This window comes from Oncorhynchus mykiss, chromosome 13, assembly GCF_013265735.2.
Source record: "Oncorhynchus mykiss isolate Arlee chromosome 13, USDA_OmykA_1.1, whole genome shotgun sequence".
Lineage (NCBI taxonomy): Eukaryota > Metazoa > Chordata > Actinopteri > Salmoniformes > Salmonidae > Oncorhynchus > Oncorhynchus mykiss.
This window is the reverse complement of record NC_048577.1, coordinates 63,713,535-63,728,248: the sequence shown is the minus strand read 5'-3', so window position 1 is coordinate 63,728,248 and position 14,714 is coordinate 63,713,535. Positions and strand designations below refer to the sequence as shown.

Here is a 14,714-nt window from a genome sequence, read left to right as displayed (position 1 = left end):
GTTGTTGCCACACCAAGATTGACATGCTAAAATCGCCACTGTAAACAATATACCACATTACTTCTTACTAGTAACACATTTGTTGTTTTAGATACATTACAAAGCATGCTCATCAATTGTTTTGTTGGTGTAATTTTTGCAGAAAAAAACATTTTGGGTGGTAAAAAAAATCTTAATGGCTGGTAGATTGCTTTTTATCTACCTGCCACAGTGGCATGTGTACCAACAAGTAGATTTGAGTCCCTGTCCGTTAGCACGTGGTGGTGCTCAAAAAGGTCAAGGCGACCATTCTTCAGTCACTAAAGAGGCATTACTATTTTCCTATTTTTAGTTCGCTAATTTTTATATATATATATTTTTTCAACTCTGCATTGTAGGGAAAGGGCTCGTAAGTAAGCATTTCACAGTCAAGTCTACAGCTATTGTATTCGGGGGGCATGTGACAAATACAATTAGATTTGATTTTAGCCTGACCTGAACCAGTCACACAAAGGATCTCATGATGTAGGCCTACGTTTTGATAGTGTTTCTACTTAAGCCTTTGTGTGTTTACATTTTTAAAATAATTGTAGGTTACTACCTTTAGCACTTCAAGTTAATAAAGTATTCTAATCTTATAATCTTTTGTTTTTTAAGCACTACCTCACTGCTTTAGGCCACAGTCACGTGTTCACAATTCTTTAAGAGATGGGTGGGTCTAAGGCTGAAGAGGGTGTGAACGAAGCTAAATGGACGTAAACAAAGAGCAGCACTCTTGCTGTACTTTTATCCAATTTAAAATGTTTGAACATAAGACCGAAAAGAGGTCGTCGATCACGTTGTTTTGGAGGGGGACTATGTAGCAATTTCCACTCCACCCCTTCCATAGCGCCCAATGTAATGTTTAACAAAAACCTGTTTTTGTTTGTTTTCATCAATTACTTATTACATTTTCTTGTTGGCAGAATAAAAGTGGCCATTGATTTAAATTAAATATCACTTGAATGACTTATGTACACAGCAATGTTTTGAAATGTGAGGTTTCCTAATTACCATACAAGTGATCGTTAGTGCTGCTGGCAGAACTCTGGTTTTGTTTATGGACGTGACGCAGATACTTTCGTAACTTCCCTAAAATCGGATATAAGGATAAACTTTGCCTACCCCATATATCATTACTATTTAACAATGCATCCGAAATTAATTGTACATTCCAACGGAATATCAAGACAGAAATGTGTTTTCCGCAAAGGGAGCAAGTCTCTGCAATACGTAATGGAATATATTGTAATAGGGCCTGGCTTGTAAACCGTTTTTAGTTTCACTTCCTTACCAGGACGAACTACGCAACTAGCATTTTTGTTCTTCCAGTATAGGATACAGGTCCTGTAAATTCATGGATTTGAACAGTATGCTAGGCCTAGCCTACTTTGTTCATGGCTACATTTATATTAAGAAATTCAGAAAAAGTTGCCTGCCTTTGTATCCCGAAAACATAACTCATTTTCCAGACCACTTCTTCGTGTAGCTTCCAAATTGCTGTTTTTCCACAGTTTTCTGTCATCTTCTTCTACTTCTGTGGAGTTTATCAGCAGTTTGCATCCAATATCATGTTGCATTACCGCCACCTACTGTACTAGAGTACGGCCAGAGACAGGGAGGAACTTTAACAGTTTGCATCCAATATCATGTTGCATTACCGCCACCTACTGTACTAGAGTACGGCCAGAGACAGGGAGGAACTTTAACAGTTTGCATCCAATATCATGTTGCATTACCGCCACCTACTGTACTAGAGTACGGCCAGAGACAGGGAGGAACTTTAACAGTTTGCATCCAATATCATGTTGCATTACCGCCACCTACTGTACTAGAGTACGGCCAGAGACAGGGAGGAACTTTAACAGTTTGCATCCAATATCATGTTGCATTACCGCCACCTACTGTACTAGAGTACGGCCAGAGACAGGGAGGAACTTTAACAGTTTGCATTTCACATTTGTTAATTCAACTATTTATGAAATTGTACTGTCATCTAACCCTATATACACTACATGACCAAAAGTATGTGGACACCTGCTTGTCGAACATCTCATTCCAAAATCATGGGCATCGATGGGGAGTTGGAAAGCCTTCCCACTCTCTGGGAATGTTTTCCACTAGATGTTGGAACATAGCTGTGGGGACTTCCATTCAGCCACAAGAGCATTAGTGAGGTTGGGCACTGATGTTGGGCGATTAGGCCTGACTCAGGGGCGGCAGGGGTTAGAGTGGTTAGAGTGTTGAACTAGTAACCGAAAGGTTGCAAGTTCGAACCCCCGAGCTGACAAGGTACAAATCTGTCGTTCTGCCCCTGAACAGGCACTTAACCCACTGTTCCTAGGCCAGTTAACCCACTGTTCCTAGACCAGTTAACCCACTGTTCCTAGACCAGTTAACCCACTGTTCCTAGACTAGTTAACCCACTGTTCCTAGGCCAGTTAACCCACTGTTCCTAGACCAGTTAACCCACTGTTCCTAGACCAGTTAACCCACTGTTCCTAGACCAGTTAACCCACTGTTCCTAGACCAGTTAACCCACTGTTCCTAGACCAGTTAACCCACTGTTCCTAGACCAGTTAACCCACTGTTCCTAGACCAGTTAACCCACTGTTCCTAGACCAGTTAACCCACTGTTCCTAGGCCAGTTAACCCACTGTTCCTAGACCAGTTAACCCACTGTTCCTAGACCAGTTAACCCACTGTTCCTAGACCAGTTAACCCACTGTTCCTAGACCAGTTAACCCACTGTTCCTAGACCAGTTAACCCACTGTTCCTAGACCAGTTAACCCACTGTTCCTAGGCCAGTTAACCCACTGTTCCTAGGCCAGTTAACCCACTGTTCCTAGGCCGTCATTGAAAATAAGAATTTGTTCTTAACTGACTTGCCTGGTAAAATAAAAAAAACTTGCAGTCGGTGTTCCAATTCATCCCAAAGCATTTTGATGGAGTTGAGGTCAGGGCTCTGTGCAGGCCATTCAAGTTCCTCCACACCGATCTTTAAAACAAACTTTTCTGTCTGGACCTTGCTTTGTGAATGGGGGAATTGTCGTGCTGAAACAGGAAGGGCCTTCCCCAAACTGTTGCCACACAGTTGGAAGAACAAAATTGTCTAGAATGTCATTGTATGCTGTTGTATTAAGATTTCCGTTCACTGGAACTAAGGGGCCTAGCCCGAACCATGAAAAACAGCCCCAGACCATTATTCCTGCTCGACTAAATTTTACAGTTGGCACTATGCATTGGTGCAGGTAGCGTTCTCCAGGAATGCGCCAAACCCATATTAGTCCGTCGGACTGCCAGATGGTGAAGCTTGATTTATAACTCAGGAGAACACGTTTCCACTGCTCCAGAGTCCAATGGCGACAATCTTTACATGACTCCAGCCGACGCTTGGCATTGCGCATGGTGATCTTAGGCTTGTGTGCGGCTGCTCGGCCATGGAGACCCATTTTAGTAAGCTCCCGACGAACAGTTATTGTGCTGACGTTGCTTCCAGAGGCAGTTTGGAACTCAGTAGTGAGTGTTGCAACCGTAAAGCACTCTGTTCTGTGAGCTTGTGTGGCCAGGGGATGAGTCGTTGTAGCTCCTAGATGTTTCCACTTCACAATAGCAGCACTTACAGTTGACTGAGGCAGCTCTAGCAGGGCAGAAATTTGATGAACTGACTTGTTGGAAAGGTGGCATCCTATGATGGTGCCACGTTGAAAGTCACTGAGATCATCAGTAAGGCTAGTCTATGGCCAATGTTTGTCTATGGAGATTGCATGGCTGTGTGCTCAATTGTATACACCTGTCAGCAACAGGTGTGGCTGCAATGGCAGAATCCATTAATTTGAAGGAGTGTCCACATACTTTTGTATATATAGTGTATTTGGTGGCTGTAATGCAATATAATATGGATGTAAACCGCCTTTAAACCTCAACGAAGAAGAATATTCACACCTCCAGTTGTATGATGACAACGCTTTGGTTGTTTTAGTTGTCAGTGGCAACAAAGAACCAGCATCATAACACGGGTTTCTGAGGGCATAACTGCATCACAACCTTTTGTTTCACAATGATGGATATAAATATTGATCTTTATTTGTTTATGTTCCTGCCGAAGATCTAATCCCTTGCTGGGATGTGTTCAATATGGGCACACTAAAGCAAAACATTTTGCAATGGAAAACTTACATCTAGTTCAGGCATATCGACTTCCCTATTTCACATTCACATAAAAACATATTTTTCAACTACTGAACATGGCTATGGAACTGCAAACAGGCGTACAGACAAATGCATGGCCCCTTTTAAAACTATCAGCAATCCTCCCGTCATTTAAGAAGGCTCTGAATGGAACTGACTGTATAGGTGAAAGCCCCTTTGTTCACTTTTAAAGATGGAAATCTGCAGTAGAGGAAATAGTGCCACTGTCCACCCCACAAATGTTGTTATTGTTTTAGTTTTATTGACAAAGCAGAGCTGGGGAGTGTTGTGCATCATGGTATTGTTTTGGGGACATTACATATGTTGCTATTCTACCACTGGTGCAATGATGCCCAAGGGGAAAAATAACAGTGTTTGTTGTTTGCAGTAACTTCTTTGTTGTAATATCCCAAACGGGCGTGGCAGTTTCATCAATAAGGATTCCAACTTTAAGGAATAAGAACGGGTCTGAAATGTGTCAACCCAATCATAGTCTTGCACTACCAAGTCTAGTTTTCACTGGCTTTTGGAACAAATGTAAAACGGTATTTCTTGAGGGGAGGACAGCTCATAATAATGGCTGGAGTGGCGTATAATGGCTGGAATGGAGTGAATGGAATGGTATCTAGCTCATGTTTGATACCATTCCATTCACTCCATTTCAGCCATTATTATGAGCCTCCTCCCTTCAGTAGCCTCCACTGGTATATACAGTACATAGAATCGGAGTTGTCAACTGTGATTAAGAGGTCTTGGAGTGGGCAGGCCTTCCTCGGGAGGAAGAGCAGCTCTCTCCTCGCCTTGTCAAGACTGAGCTTGAAGTGGTAGGTGGGCCAGAAACCCAGCCGAGATACGCGTCACCACATGGGTGTCAGAGGGGAGGAAGGGGGAAAAAAAGAGTTGAGTGTCATCCACATAACAACGTTAAGACACCATGTGAGCATATGCAACAGAGTTAAAAAGGTGCCGTAAGCCAACTCCACAGCTAGCTTGAAATGTCGCCAACTCCACAGCTAGCTCGAAATGTCACCAACTCCACAGCTAGCTCGAAATGTCGGCAACTCCACAGCTAGCTTGAAATGTCGCCAACTCCACAGCTAGCTTGAAATGTCGCCAATGGACATATCAAATTAGATATTTGTTCTATAGTTCAATCGGTTCGTACGTTGTCAAGGAGGACGGTCACGTGTGTTTAGGAGCAGAGGATCACTATTTCTAGCCCAGTATGTTACAGGGACAGTGAAGGAAGCTATACTGTAGACAGCACACTGACAGCACACTTGCAGGTGCCTTGGTGGAAGAGTTGGACAACGCCTCACAGCAAGAACTGGCTAATCAGGTGCACTCCATGATGAGGAGATCGCACTGCAGTACTTAGTGCAGCTGGTGGCCACATCAGATACTGACTGTTACTTTTGGTTTTGACCCCCCCCCCCCCCCCCCTTGTTCAAGGACACATTATTCCGTTTGTTAGTCACATGTCTGTGGAACTTGTTCAGTTTATGTCTCAGATGTTGAATCTTGTTATGTTCATACAAATATTTACACATGTTCAGTTTGCTGGAAATATATGCAGTTGACAGTGAGAGGACATTTCTTTTTTTGTGCTGAGTTTACATGTATTCATCAAAAGGTGAACTGTGGTATACAAACAGAAATATACTATACCAAGCAAACGTTATACCTGGCTATTTTTTGTATATAATTCTGCCAAAATAAATATTGTCAAAGTCCGTGAAGGACAATTAGAAAGAGTTGTGGAGAAAATGTATGCCCTTTCATCAGTTGAAATTTGAAACAAAAATACAAATTAAATGTACCGTATACAATGTATTACATTTGTGCAATTCAAATGGTCATTGCTGGAAGGTATGCAGCTAATGTCAAAGTAACGTCAACATGTGCATGTTACAGTGGCGTCAGGGAAGAATATTAGCAAACCCTAGCCCATTTCCTAACCTCAACCTAATTCTCTTTACCTGGTTATTTAATGACCTAATCTGCTGTAAATTCTCCTAACATGCTACGAAAGATCACTTCGGACATTAGCTGCATCCCGTCTAGCCAAAAACAATACTAATTGTACTTCTTGTAGATCCCTCCATAGACAGCTCGTTGGTCAACTGTGATTGGTCCATATGAACACTACACTTCAGGAAGAAGGAAATCAATAGCCAATGGGCATTGGCACAACCGGCAGGAGCAATCTAAAGCCTTTCTATTAGAAATACGTAACGCCATAAAGGTATACGGACATGAGGCGTACTTGCGAAGCACTGTAAAGCTATTTCCATATGGAATATAAACTCGGAATACAAGTGTTTCTCCTATTGTTTTGGAGATCGGCTTTAGATGCACTGGTGTCGGAGAATGACGGAGGCTGGTGAGTGGTTATTTTAGGATAAGTTACGTCTTTGACCATCTATAAATGACGGCTAATTCTATTCTTATTTTTTTTCCACAGATTTGAACTTTTAATCTATCTAACTCTTACAAGCATTCAATAATACTAGTATTCGTAGCCCAAAAAGCATTTTCCCCTCGCATGCAGGTCGTCAAATCCAGAATACAGTTTGACTGATGAGGGTCCTTGCAACATTGACATCTGGGACAAAGCTTCGTTATCACATCGCCAGTTTATCCAACAGTACGTACTGTAGTCTATTTCATGTGTTCAGCCTGGGTGTGTTTGTGGTCTCTGTAAATCATTACACTGTGTGTGTTCTGCACCCATACCTTGGAAACACCTCTTTTCTATCTAGTTTTGCACCAGTGTGTGTAACACCTCGTTTTATTCCCAGATATGCCTACTCCAAACCAGTCATCCTGAAAGGTTTCTCTGACAATACGGTACGTGTGAATCAAAAAAGCAATTACAGAAATCAACTTGTCTCATAGTAAGGCCTATCAGTATAGCAATGGGCTCTGGTGAATGTCATTGTTTTGTTTTCAGAAATTCCAGTTCTTGTGCTCCAAGTCGAGCCTGCTGCAGCAGTATGGAGAGAGGATGGTGAGGCTCAGTACTGCCAACACCTACTCTTACAGGAAAGGTACACACACACACACAATGTAGTCATCCTAGAAGGTATTCAGTGTTCTCTATTTGTAGTACCTTACTTTGCCTCTTCATTATCATTTAGTGGATGTCCGGTTTGAGGAGTTTGTGGACTTGCTGCTGAGGCCTCAGTCTATGGACACACTGGGCAGTGGTGAGTTTTCTGTCTGGAACACCTAATGGTCGTTGTACAGTACATGAGCTCAACAGACAAACCATGATCCGTAATATAATACAGCATGTTATGTGATCACGCTGAAAAGTCAAAGCATTAACAGAAGCAATGAAAAGTTCCCACAGCCAGACATCCTGTATCTCACCCGGTCTCTCTTTGACAGACACTCTGTATTTCTTTGGGGACAACAACTTCACGGAGTGGCACTCTCTGTTTGAGAACTACAAGGCACCACGCTACATGCTGCCTCACACCACGGGGGCCTACAGCTTCGGGATCGCAGGTCAGTGGATCTGTATGGCTGTTAGCACAGCTTCCCACGATTGTGTCCAGTTGGCTGGATGTCCTTTGAGTGGTGGACCATTCTTGATACACACCGGAAACTGTTGAGCGTGAAAAACCCAGCAGTGTTACAGCTCTTGACACAAACCGGCGCACCTGGCACCTACTACCATACCCCATTCAAAAGGCACTTAAATATCCTCTGAATGGCACACATACACAATCCACGTCTCGAGGCTTAAAAATCCTTCTTTAACCGGTCTCCTTCCCTTCATCTACACAGATTTGAAGTGGATTTACCAAGTGACGTCAATAAGGGATCATAGCTTTCACCTGGTCAGTTCGTCATGGAAAGAGCAGGTGTTCCTCATGTTTGTACACAGTGTATAATATTATTATTATTATTAATATATTGTGGATTACACTATACCAGGGATATCAGAATCATGTCGTACAGCTGCATATGGCGTTACCAATCAGTAGCAGGGACGACTTGTACCGGACACAGAGTACGAAGCAAGAGGCTAAACTCTGATGCATTAACTGCCACCTGCAGCTGTCAGGTTGGCAGAGAGCTGAACAAACCTCCATGCACACTGATGTCCTCTTCTCACAGATGCATCTTAGTGTGTGTGATACATACAGCCAGTTACTGTGGTGACTGTAAACAACAGGCTGTCATCCTCTGTTGAAGCTTACCTCCTGTGCCTTTATCTACCCACCCAACCAGGCCCGGGAACCGGTGTACCCTTCCATTGGCATGGACCTGGCTACTCTGAGGTCATCTATGGCAGGAAGGTAAACAACACATTAACTGTCGCCTATCAAATCATGGTCCACCTTATGCTTCATCATTTCTCCCAAGAATATCTTAAAATCAAGTCAGATTTATTTAAAGTGCATTTCACATGAGTCATAACACACTTTACATCAATAAAACAACAATAGGGCCTTGAAGAAAGAGGAATAAATGGGGAAACGACAAACAAAATGAGCATGTTTCAAATACAGCTGTCCCAGCCTCCCTAATGACACCTGGTTACAGCTGTCCCAGCCTCCCTAATGACACCTGGTTACAGCTGTCCCAGCCTCCCTAATGACACCTGGTTACAGCTGTCCCAGCCTCCCTAATGTCACCTGGTTACAGCTGTCCCAGCCTCCCTAATGACATCTGGTTACAGCCTCCCTAATGACACCTGGTTACAGCTGTCCCTAATGACACCTGGTTACAGCTGTCCCTAATGACACCTGGTTACAGCTGTCCCTAATGACACCTGGTTACAGCTGTCCCTAATGACACCTGGTTACAGCTGTCCCTAATGACACCTGGTTACAGCTGTCCCTAATGACACCTGGTTACAGCTGTCCCTAATGACACCTGGTTACAGCTGTCCCTAATGACACCTGGTTACAGCTGTCCCTAATGACACCTGGTTACAGCTGTCCCTAATGACACCTGGTTACAGCTGTCCCTAATGACACCTGGTTACAGCTGTCCCTAATGACACCTGGTTACAGCTGTCCCTAATGACACCTGGTTACAGCTGTCCCAGCCTCCCTAATGACACCTGGTTACAGCTGTCCCAGCCTCCCTAATGACACCTGGTTACAGCCTCCCTAATGACACCTGGTTACAGCTGTCCCAGCCTCCCTAATGACACCTGGTTACAGCTGTCCCAGCCTCCCTAATAACACCTGGTTACAGCTGTCCCAGCCTCCCTAATGTCACCTGGTTACAGCTGTCCCAGCCTCCCTAATGACATCTGGTTACAGCCTCCCTAATGACACCTGGTTACAGCTGTCCCAGCCTCCCTAATGACACCTGGTTACAGCTGTCCCTAATGACACCTGGTTACAGCTGTCCCTAATGACACCTGGTTACAGCTGTCCCTAATGACACCTGGTTACAGCTGTCCCTAATGACACCTGGTTACAGCTGTCCCTAATGACACCTGGTTACAGCTGTCCCTAATGACACCTGGTTAAAGCTGTCCCTAATGACACCTGGTTACAGCTGTCCCAGCCTCCCTAATGACACCTGGTTACAGCTGTCCCAGCCTCCCTAATGACACCTGGTTACAGCTGTCCCAGCCTCCCTAATGACACCTGGTTACAGCCTCCCTAATGACACCTGGTTACAGCTGTCCCAGCCTCCCTAATGACACCTGGTTACAGCTGTCCCAGCCTCCCTAATGACACCTGGTTACAGCTGTCCCAGCCTCCCTAATGACACCTGGTTACAGCTGTCCCAGCCTCCCTAATGACACCTGGTTACAGCCTCCCTAATGACACCTGGTTACAGCCTCCCTAATGACACCTGGTTACAGCCTCCCTAATGACACCTGGTTACAGCTGTCCCAGCCTCCCTAATGACACCTGGTTACAGCTGTCCCAGCCTCCCTAATGACACCTGGTTACAGCTGTCCCAGCCTCCCTAATGACACCTGGTTACAGCTGTCCCAGCCTCCCTAATGACACCTGGTTACAGCTGTCCCAGCCTCCCTAATGACACCTGGTTACAGCTGTCCCAGCCTCCCTAATGACACCTGGTTACAGCTGTCCCAGCCTCCCTAATGACACCTGGTTACAGCTGTCCCAGCCTCCCTAATGGCACCTGGTTACAGCTGTCCCAGCCTCCCTAATGACACCTGGTTACAGCTGTCCCAGCCTCCCTAATGACACCTGGTTACAGCTGTCCCAGCCTCCCTAATGACACCTGGTTACAGCTGTCCCAGCCTCCCTAATGACACCTGGTTACAGCTGTCCCAGCCTCCCTAATGACACCTGGTTACAGCTGTCCCAGCCTCCCTAATGACACCTGGTTACAGCCTCCCTAATGACACCTGGTTACAGCCTCCCTAATGACACCTGGTTACAGCTGTCCCAGCCTCCCTAATGACACCTGGTTACAGCTGTCCCAGCCTCCCTAATGACACCTGGTTACAGCTGTCCCAGCCTCCCTAATGACACCTGGTTACAGCTGTCCCAGCCTCCCTAATGACACCTGGTTACAGCTGTCCCAGCCTCCCTAATGACACCTGGTTACAGCTGTCCCAGCCTCCCTAATGACACCTGGTTACAGCTGTCCCAGCCTCCCTAATGGCACCTGGTTACAGCTGTCCCAGCCTCCCTAATGACACCTGGTTACAGCTGTCCCAGCCTCCCTAATGACACCTGGTTACAGCTGTCCCAGCCTCCCTAATGACACCTGGTTACAGCTGTCCCAGCCTCCCTAATGACACCTGGTTACAGCTGTCCCAGCCTCCCTAATGACACCTGGTTACAGCCTCCCCAATGACACCTGGTTACAGCTGTCCCAGCCTCCCTAATGACACCTGGTTACAGCTGTCCCAGCCTCCCTAATGACACCTGGTTACAGCTGTCCCAGCCTCCCTAATGACATCTGGTTACAGCTGTCCCAGCCTCCCTAATGTCACCTGGTTACAGCTGTCCCAGCCTCCCTAATGACACCTGGTTACAGCTGTCCCGGCCTCCCTAATGACACCTGGTTACAGCTGTCCCAGCCTCCCTAATGACATCTGGTTACAGCTGTCCCAGCCTCCCTAATGACATCTGGTTACAGCTGTCCCAGCCTCCCTAATGACACCTGGTTACAGCTGTCCCAGCCTCCCTAATGACACCTGGTTACAGCCTCCCTAATGACACCTGGTTACAGCTGTCCCAGCCTCCCTAATGACACCTGGCCACAGCTGTCCCAGCCTCCCTAATGTCACCTGGTTACAGCTGTCCCAGCCTCCCCAATGACACCTGGTTACAGCTGTCCCAGCCTCCCTAATGACACCTGGTTACAGCTGTCCCAGCCTCCCTAATGACACCTGGTTACAGCTGTCCCAGCCTCCCTAATGACACCTGGTTACAGCTGTCCCAGCCTCCCTAATGACACCTGGTTACAGCTGTCCCAGCGTCCCTAATGACACCTGGTTACAGCTGTCCCAGCATCCCTAATGACACCTGGTTACAGCTGTCCCAGCCTCCCTAATGACACCAGGTTGCAGCTGTCCCAGCCTCCCCAATGACACCAGGTTACAGCTGTCCCTAATGACACCTGGTTACAGCTGTCCCTAATGACACCTGGTTACAGCTGTCCCTAATGACACCTGGTTACAGCTGTCCCTAATGACACCTGGTTACAGCTGTCCCAGCCTCCCTAATGACACCTGGTTACAGCTGTCCCAGCCTCCCTAATGACACATGGTGACAGCTGTCCCAGCCTCCCTAATGACACATGGCTAAAGCTGTCCCAGCCTCCCTAATGACACCTGGTGACAGCTGTCCCAGCCTCCCTAATGACATCTGGTTACAGCCTCCCTAATGACACCTGGTTACAGCTGTCCCAGCCTCCCTAATGACACATGGTGACAGCTGTCCCAGCCTCCCTAATGACACATGGCTAAAGCTGTCCCAGCCTCCCTAATGACACCTGGTGACAGCTGTCCCAGCCTCCCTAATGACACATGGCTAAAGCTGTCCCAGCCTCCCTAATGACACCTGGTTAATGTTAACATTGGTCCAGCACCAGTAGGTAGGCTGGTGTAAGCCTGAATCCAGGGTCAACCTCAACATCTACACTACCTTGTTGTAATCGATGCTGTTAGCCTTAGCACATTACACTACCTTGTCATTGATGCTGTTAGCCTTAGCACGCTACATTACCTTGTCATTGATGCTGTTAGCCTTAGCACGCTACACTACCTTGTTGTAATTGATGCACGTCTGTTAAACACAACAGTATGAGATACATTTTCATTCTCCAACCACCACAGCGCTGGTTCCTGTACCCCCCGGACAAGGCGCCCCATTTCCACCCCAACTACACCACCCTGTCCTGGGTCAAAGACACATATCCTTACCTGCTTGAGGAGAAGCCCATAGAGTGCACCATCCGGCCAGGAGAGGTCAGAAAACTACCATTAAGGCTGTGTTCACAGCCCAATTCAGATCTCTCCTTCCTTCTACTAATTAATCTTTTGACCAATCAGATCAGCTCTTTTTACAATAATTGGTCAAAAGATCAGAATTGGTCTGCCTGTGCCAACGCAGCCATAATAGATTAGACTGTGGTTGAATATCGGAATACTTTAACTGTCACCCTTCCCTCCATCTACACAGGTCACTAACATCAGCTAAAATAATGTTGTATGCATTTTCTAACATAGAATGAGGATAACAATCAGAGGGGTCATCATTTGGAGGAATTTCCACCATGAAATGTTAAACACATTGATCAACCATGGGTCACTAACATGAGCTAAATGTACTTTTGGGGCATTTGAGGCCATATTTATTTTTGACATTTCAACTATGGAATATTTTAAACACTTAAAACAACCATGGGGTCACTACGTTTGAGGCAAACATTACTTTTGAGCCATTGTTTTCACTGAATTGGAATGATAGGCTGCATTCAGATTATTTCTTGCCTTACCAAGGCAAAGCAGGAAGATAATAATATCAAGTATTAATGACTTGTCACTGACTTTGTGTTGTTGCTGATAGGTGCTGTATTTCCCTGACCGCTGGTGGCACGCCACGCTCAATCTGGACACCAGTGTCTTCATATCCACCTTCCTGGGCTGACCCCTGACCCGTGACCAAAGCCCTGTTAGAATACTTTCAACATGCATCATTCCTTTTTCCCCTCTGAGGAAATCATAGATTTCTTGCACAGTTCTCAACCCCCCCCCCCCCCCTCAGATAGCACAGTTCACACACACACACACACACAGTGGTTCCTGATTAGTGAGGGGGAGCAGGAAGGATGCACTTTTCAAAAGTATCATGTCAACTGAAATGGCACCACACCACTCCTGGCAACTGAAAACTGCCCAAAAAGTTATCAAAAGCTGTATTTCTGTTGTCGTCATAACTACTATGTAGATCATTGGTCCATCTGTTCAGAGACAAAGAAACAAAGCGGTCAAAGACTATTGGAACGTCTACTGACCAATAGGAGATGAGTGTGGCTTGTTCTGACTGTATTCCCTGGAAGTCACACACTGGTTTTCCTGCCGTTTCCACTTCTGGGACTTTTCCCCATCGGTTCCATGGTACCGGGCCAACTAGGTCAAATGCAGCTAATATATTTGACATTTATTTTGAAAGAAAATAAAGTACTTGAAAATAAGATGGACATTTGTATCTTGATTATCAATGTAAACACTGCAGCCTCTAAGTTGTAGCCTTTATTGGAACACTTGTAGACAACAGCACAACAGTGAAATAAAGAACATTCACAGTTCCAATGAGGCTCCAGAGAAACTGGACTGTACCCAAGTTCCCACCCCCCTCTTAGGAGGAATCGGGGCCTAGGGGGAGAGGAGTATGTCCACACCCCTATCCCACATAAACACACCCCTACATGTACACATAATATTGATACTCACGACTGACTAACACAACATAACTGTGCATCCTCATATCCAGCAGAGGGTAGGAATATACAGGTTCATTTCACATTCAATCCTTTTCAGTTGGTAAGTCAAACAGGGTCATATGATTTCTGAAATGAGAAGAGGAAACGATCTGTTTGCAGCAGGGTTGAGGGGTCGAATTGAAAATTACTTTTTTTTAAAAATCAGGATATTTTAATTTATGAATTTGCATTCTAAAATCGACACTTGAAAAATGTAATCGACCCCAACCATGCTTTGCAGCCATTGGACTAAGGCTCTAAGCATGGAATCATTAAAACAAAAGAGACCCCGAGCAGTAAGTTATACGGAGGAGAAGACAGCCCTTCTCAAAGCCAATCAGATGACTGACTTCCATATTCTACTTCAAACTCCACTTGAGGCACAAGACAGGACACCCACCACCTGCAAACATTCAGTGACATGTAAAACCAGAGAAAACACATTACAATTAAACACAGCCGTCAAAAACACACCTGTGACTCACACAATTTTAAACCAATCTTTTTAAAGAAGATGTGGAATTGGGTTTAATTGACTGGAATTTAAATAGAATTGACC

At 45.4% G+C, this 14,714-nt stretch overlaps 1 protein-coding gene across 1 annotated transcript; it reads left to right on the top strand.

The window, feature by feature from the left end:
- Positions 1–6,375: 6,375 nt before the first annotated feature.
- Positions 6,376–13,867, top strand: LOC110487444 (jmjC domain-containing protein 8). The gene is made up of 9 exons (XM_036941892.1): positions 6,376–6,593; positions 6,762–6,857; positions 7,012–7,060; positions 7,164–7,260; positions 7,351–7,419; positions 7,604–7,723; positions 8,453–8,520; positions 12,507–12,638; positions 13,240–13,867. The coding sequence occupies exons 1-9, from the start codon at positions 6,505–6,507 to the stop codon at positions 13,318–13,320; spliced, it is 801 nt and encodes a 266-aa protein (XP_036797787.1). The 5' UTR covers positions 6,376–6,504; the 3' UTR covers positions 13,321–13,867.
- Positions 13,868–14,714: the final 847 nt, after the last annotated feature.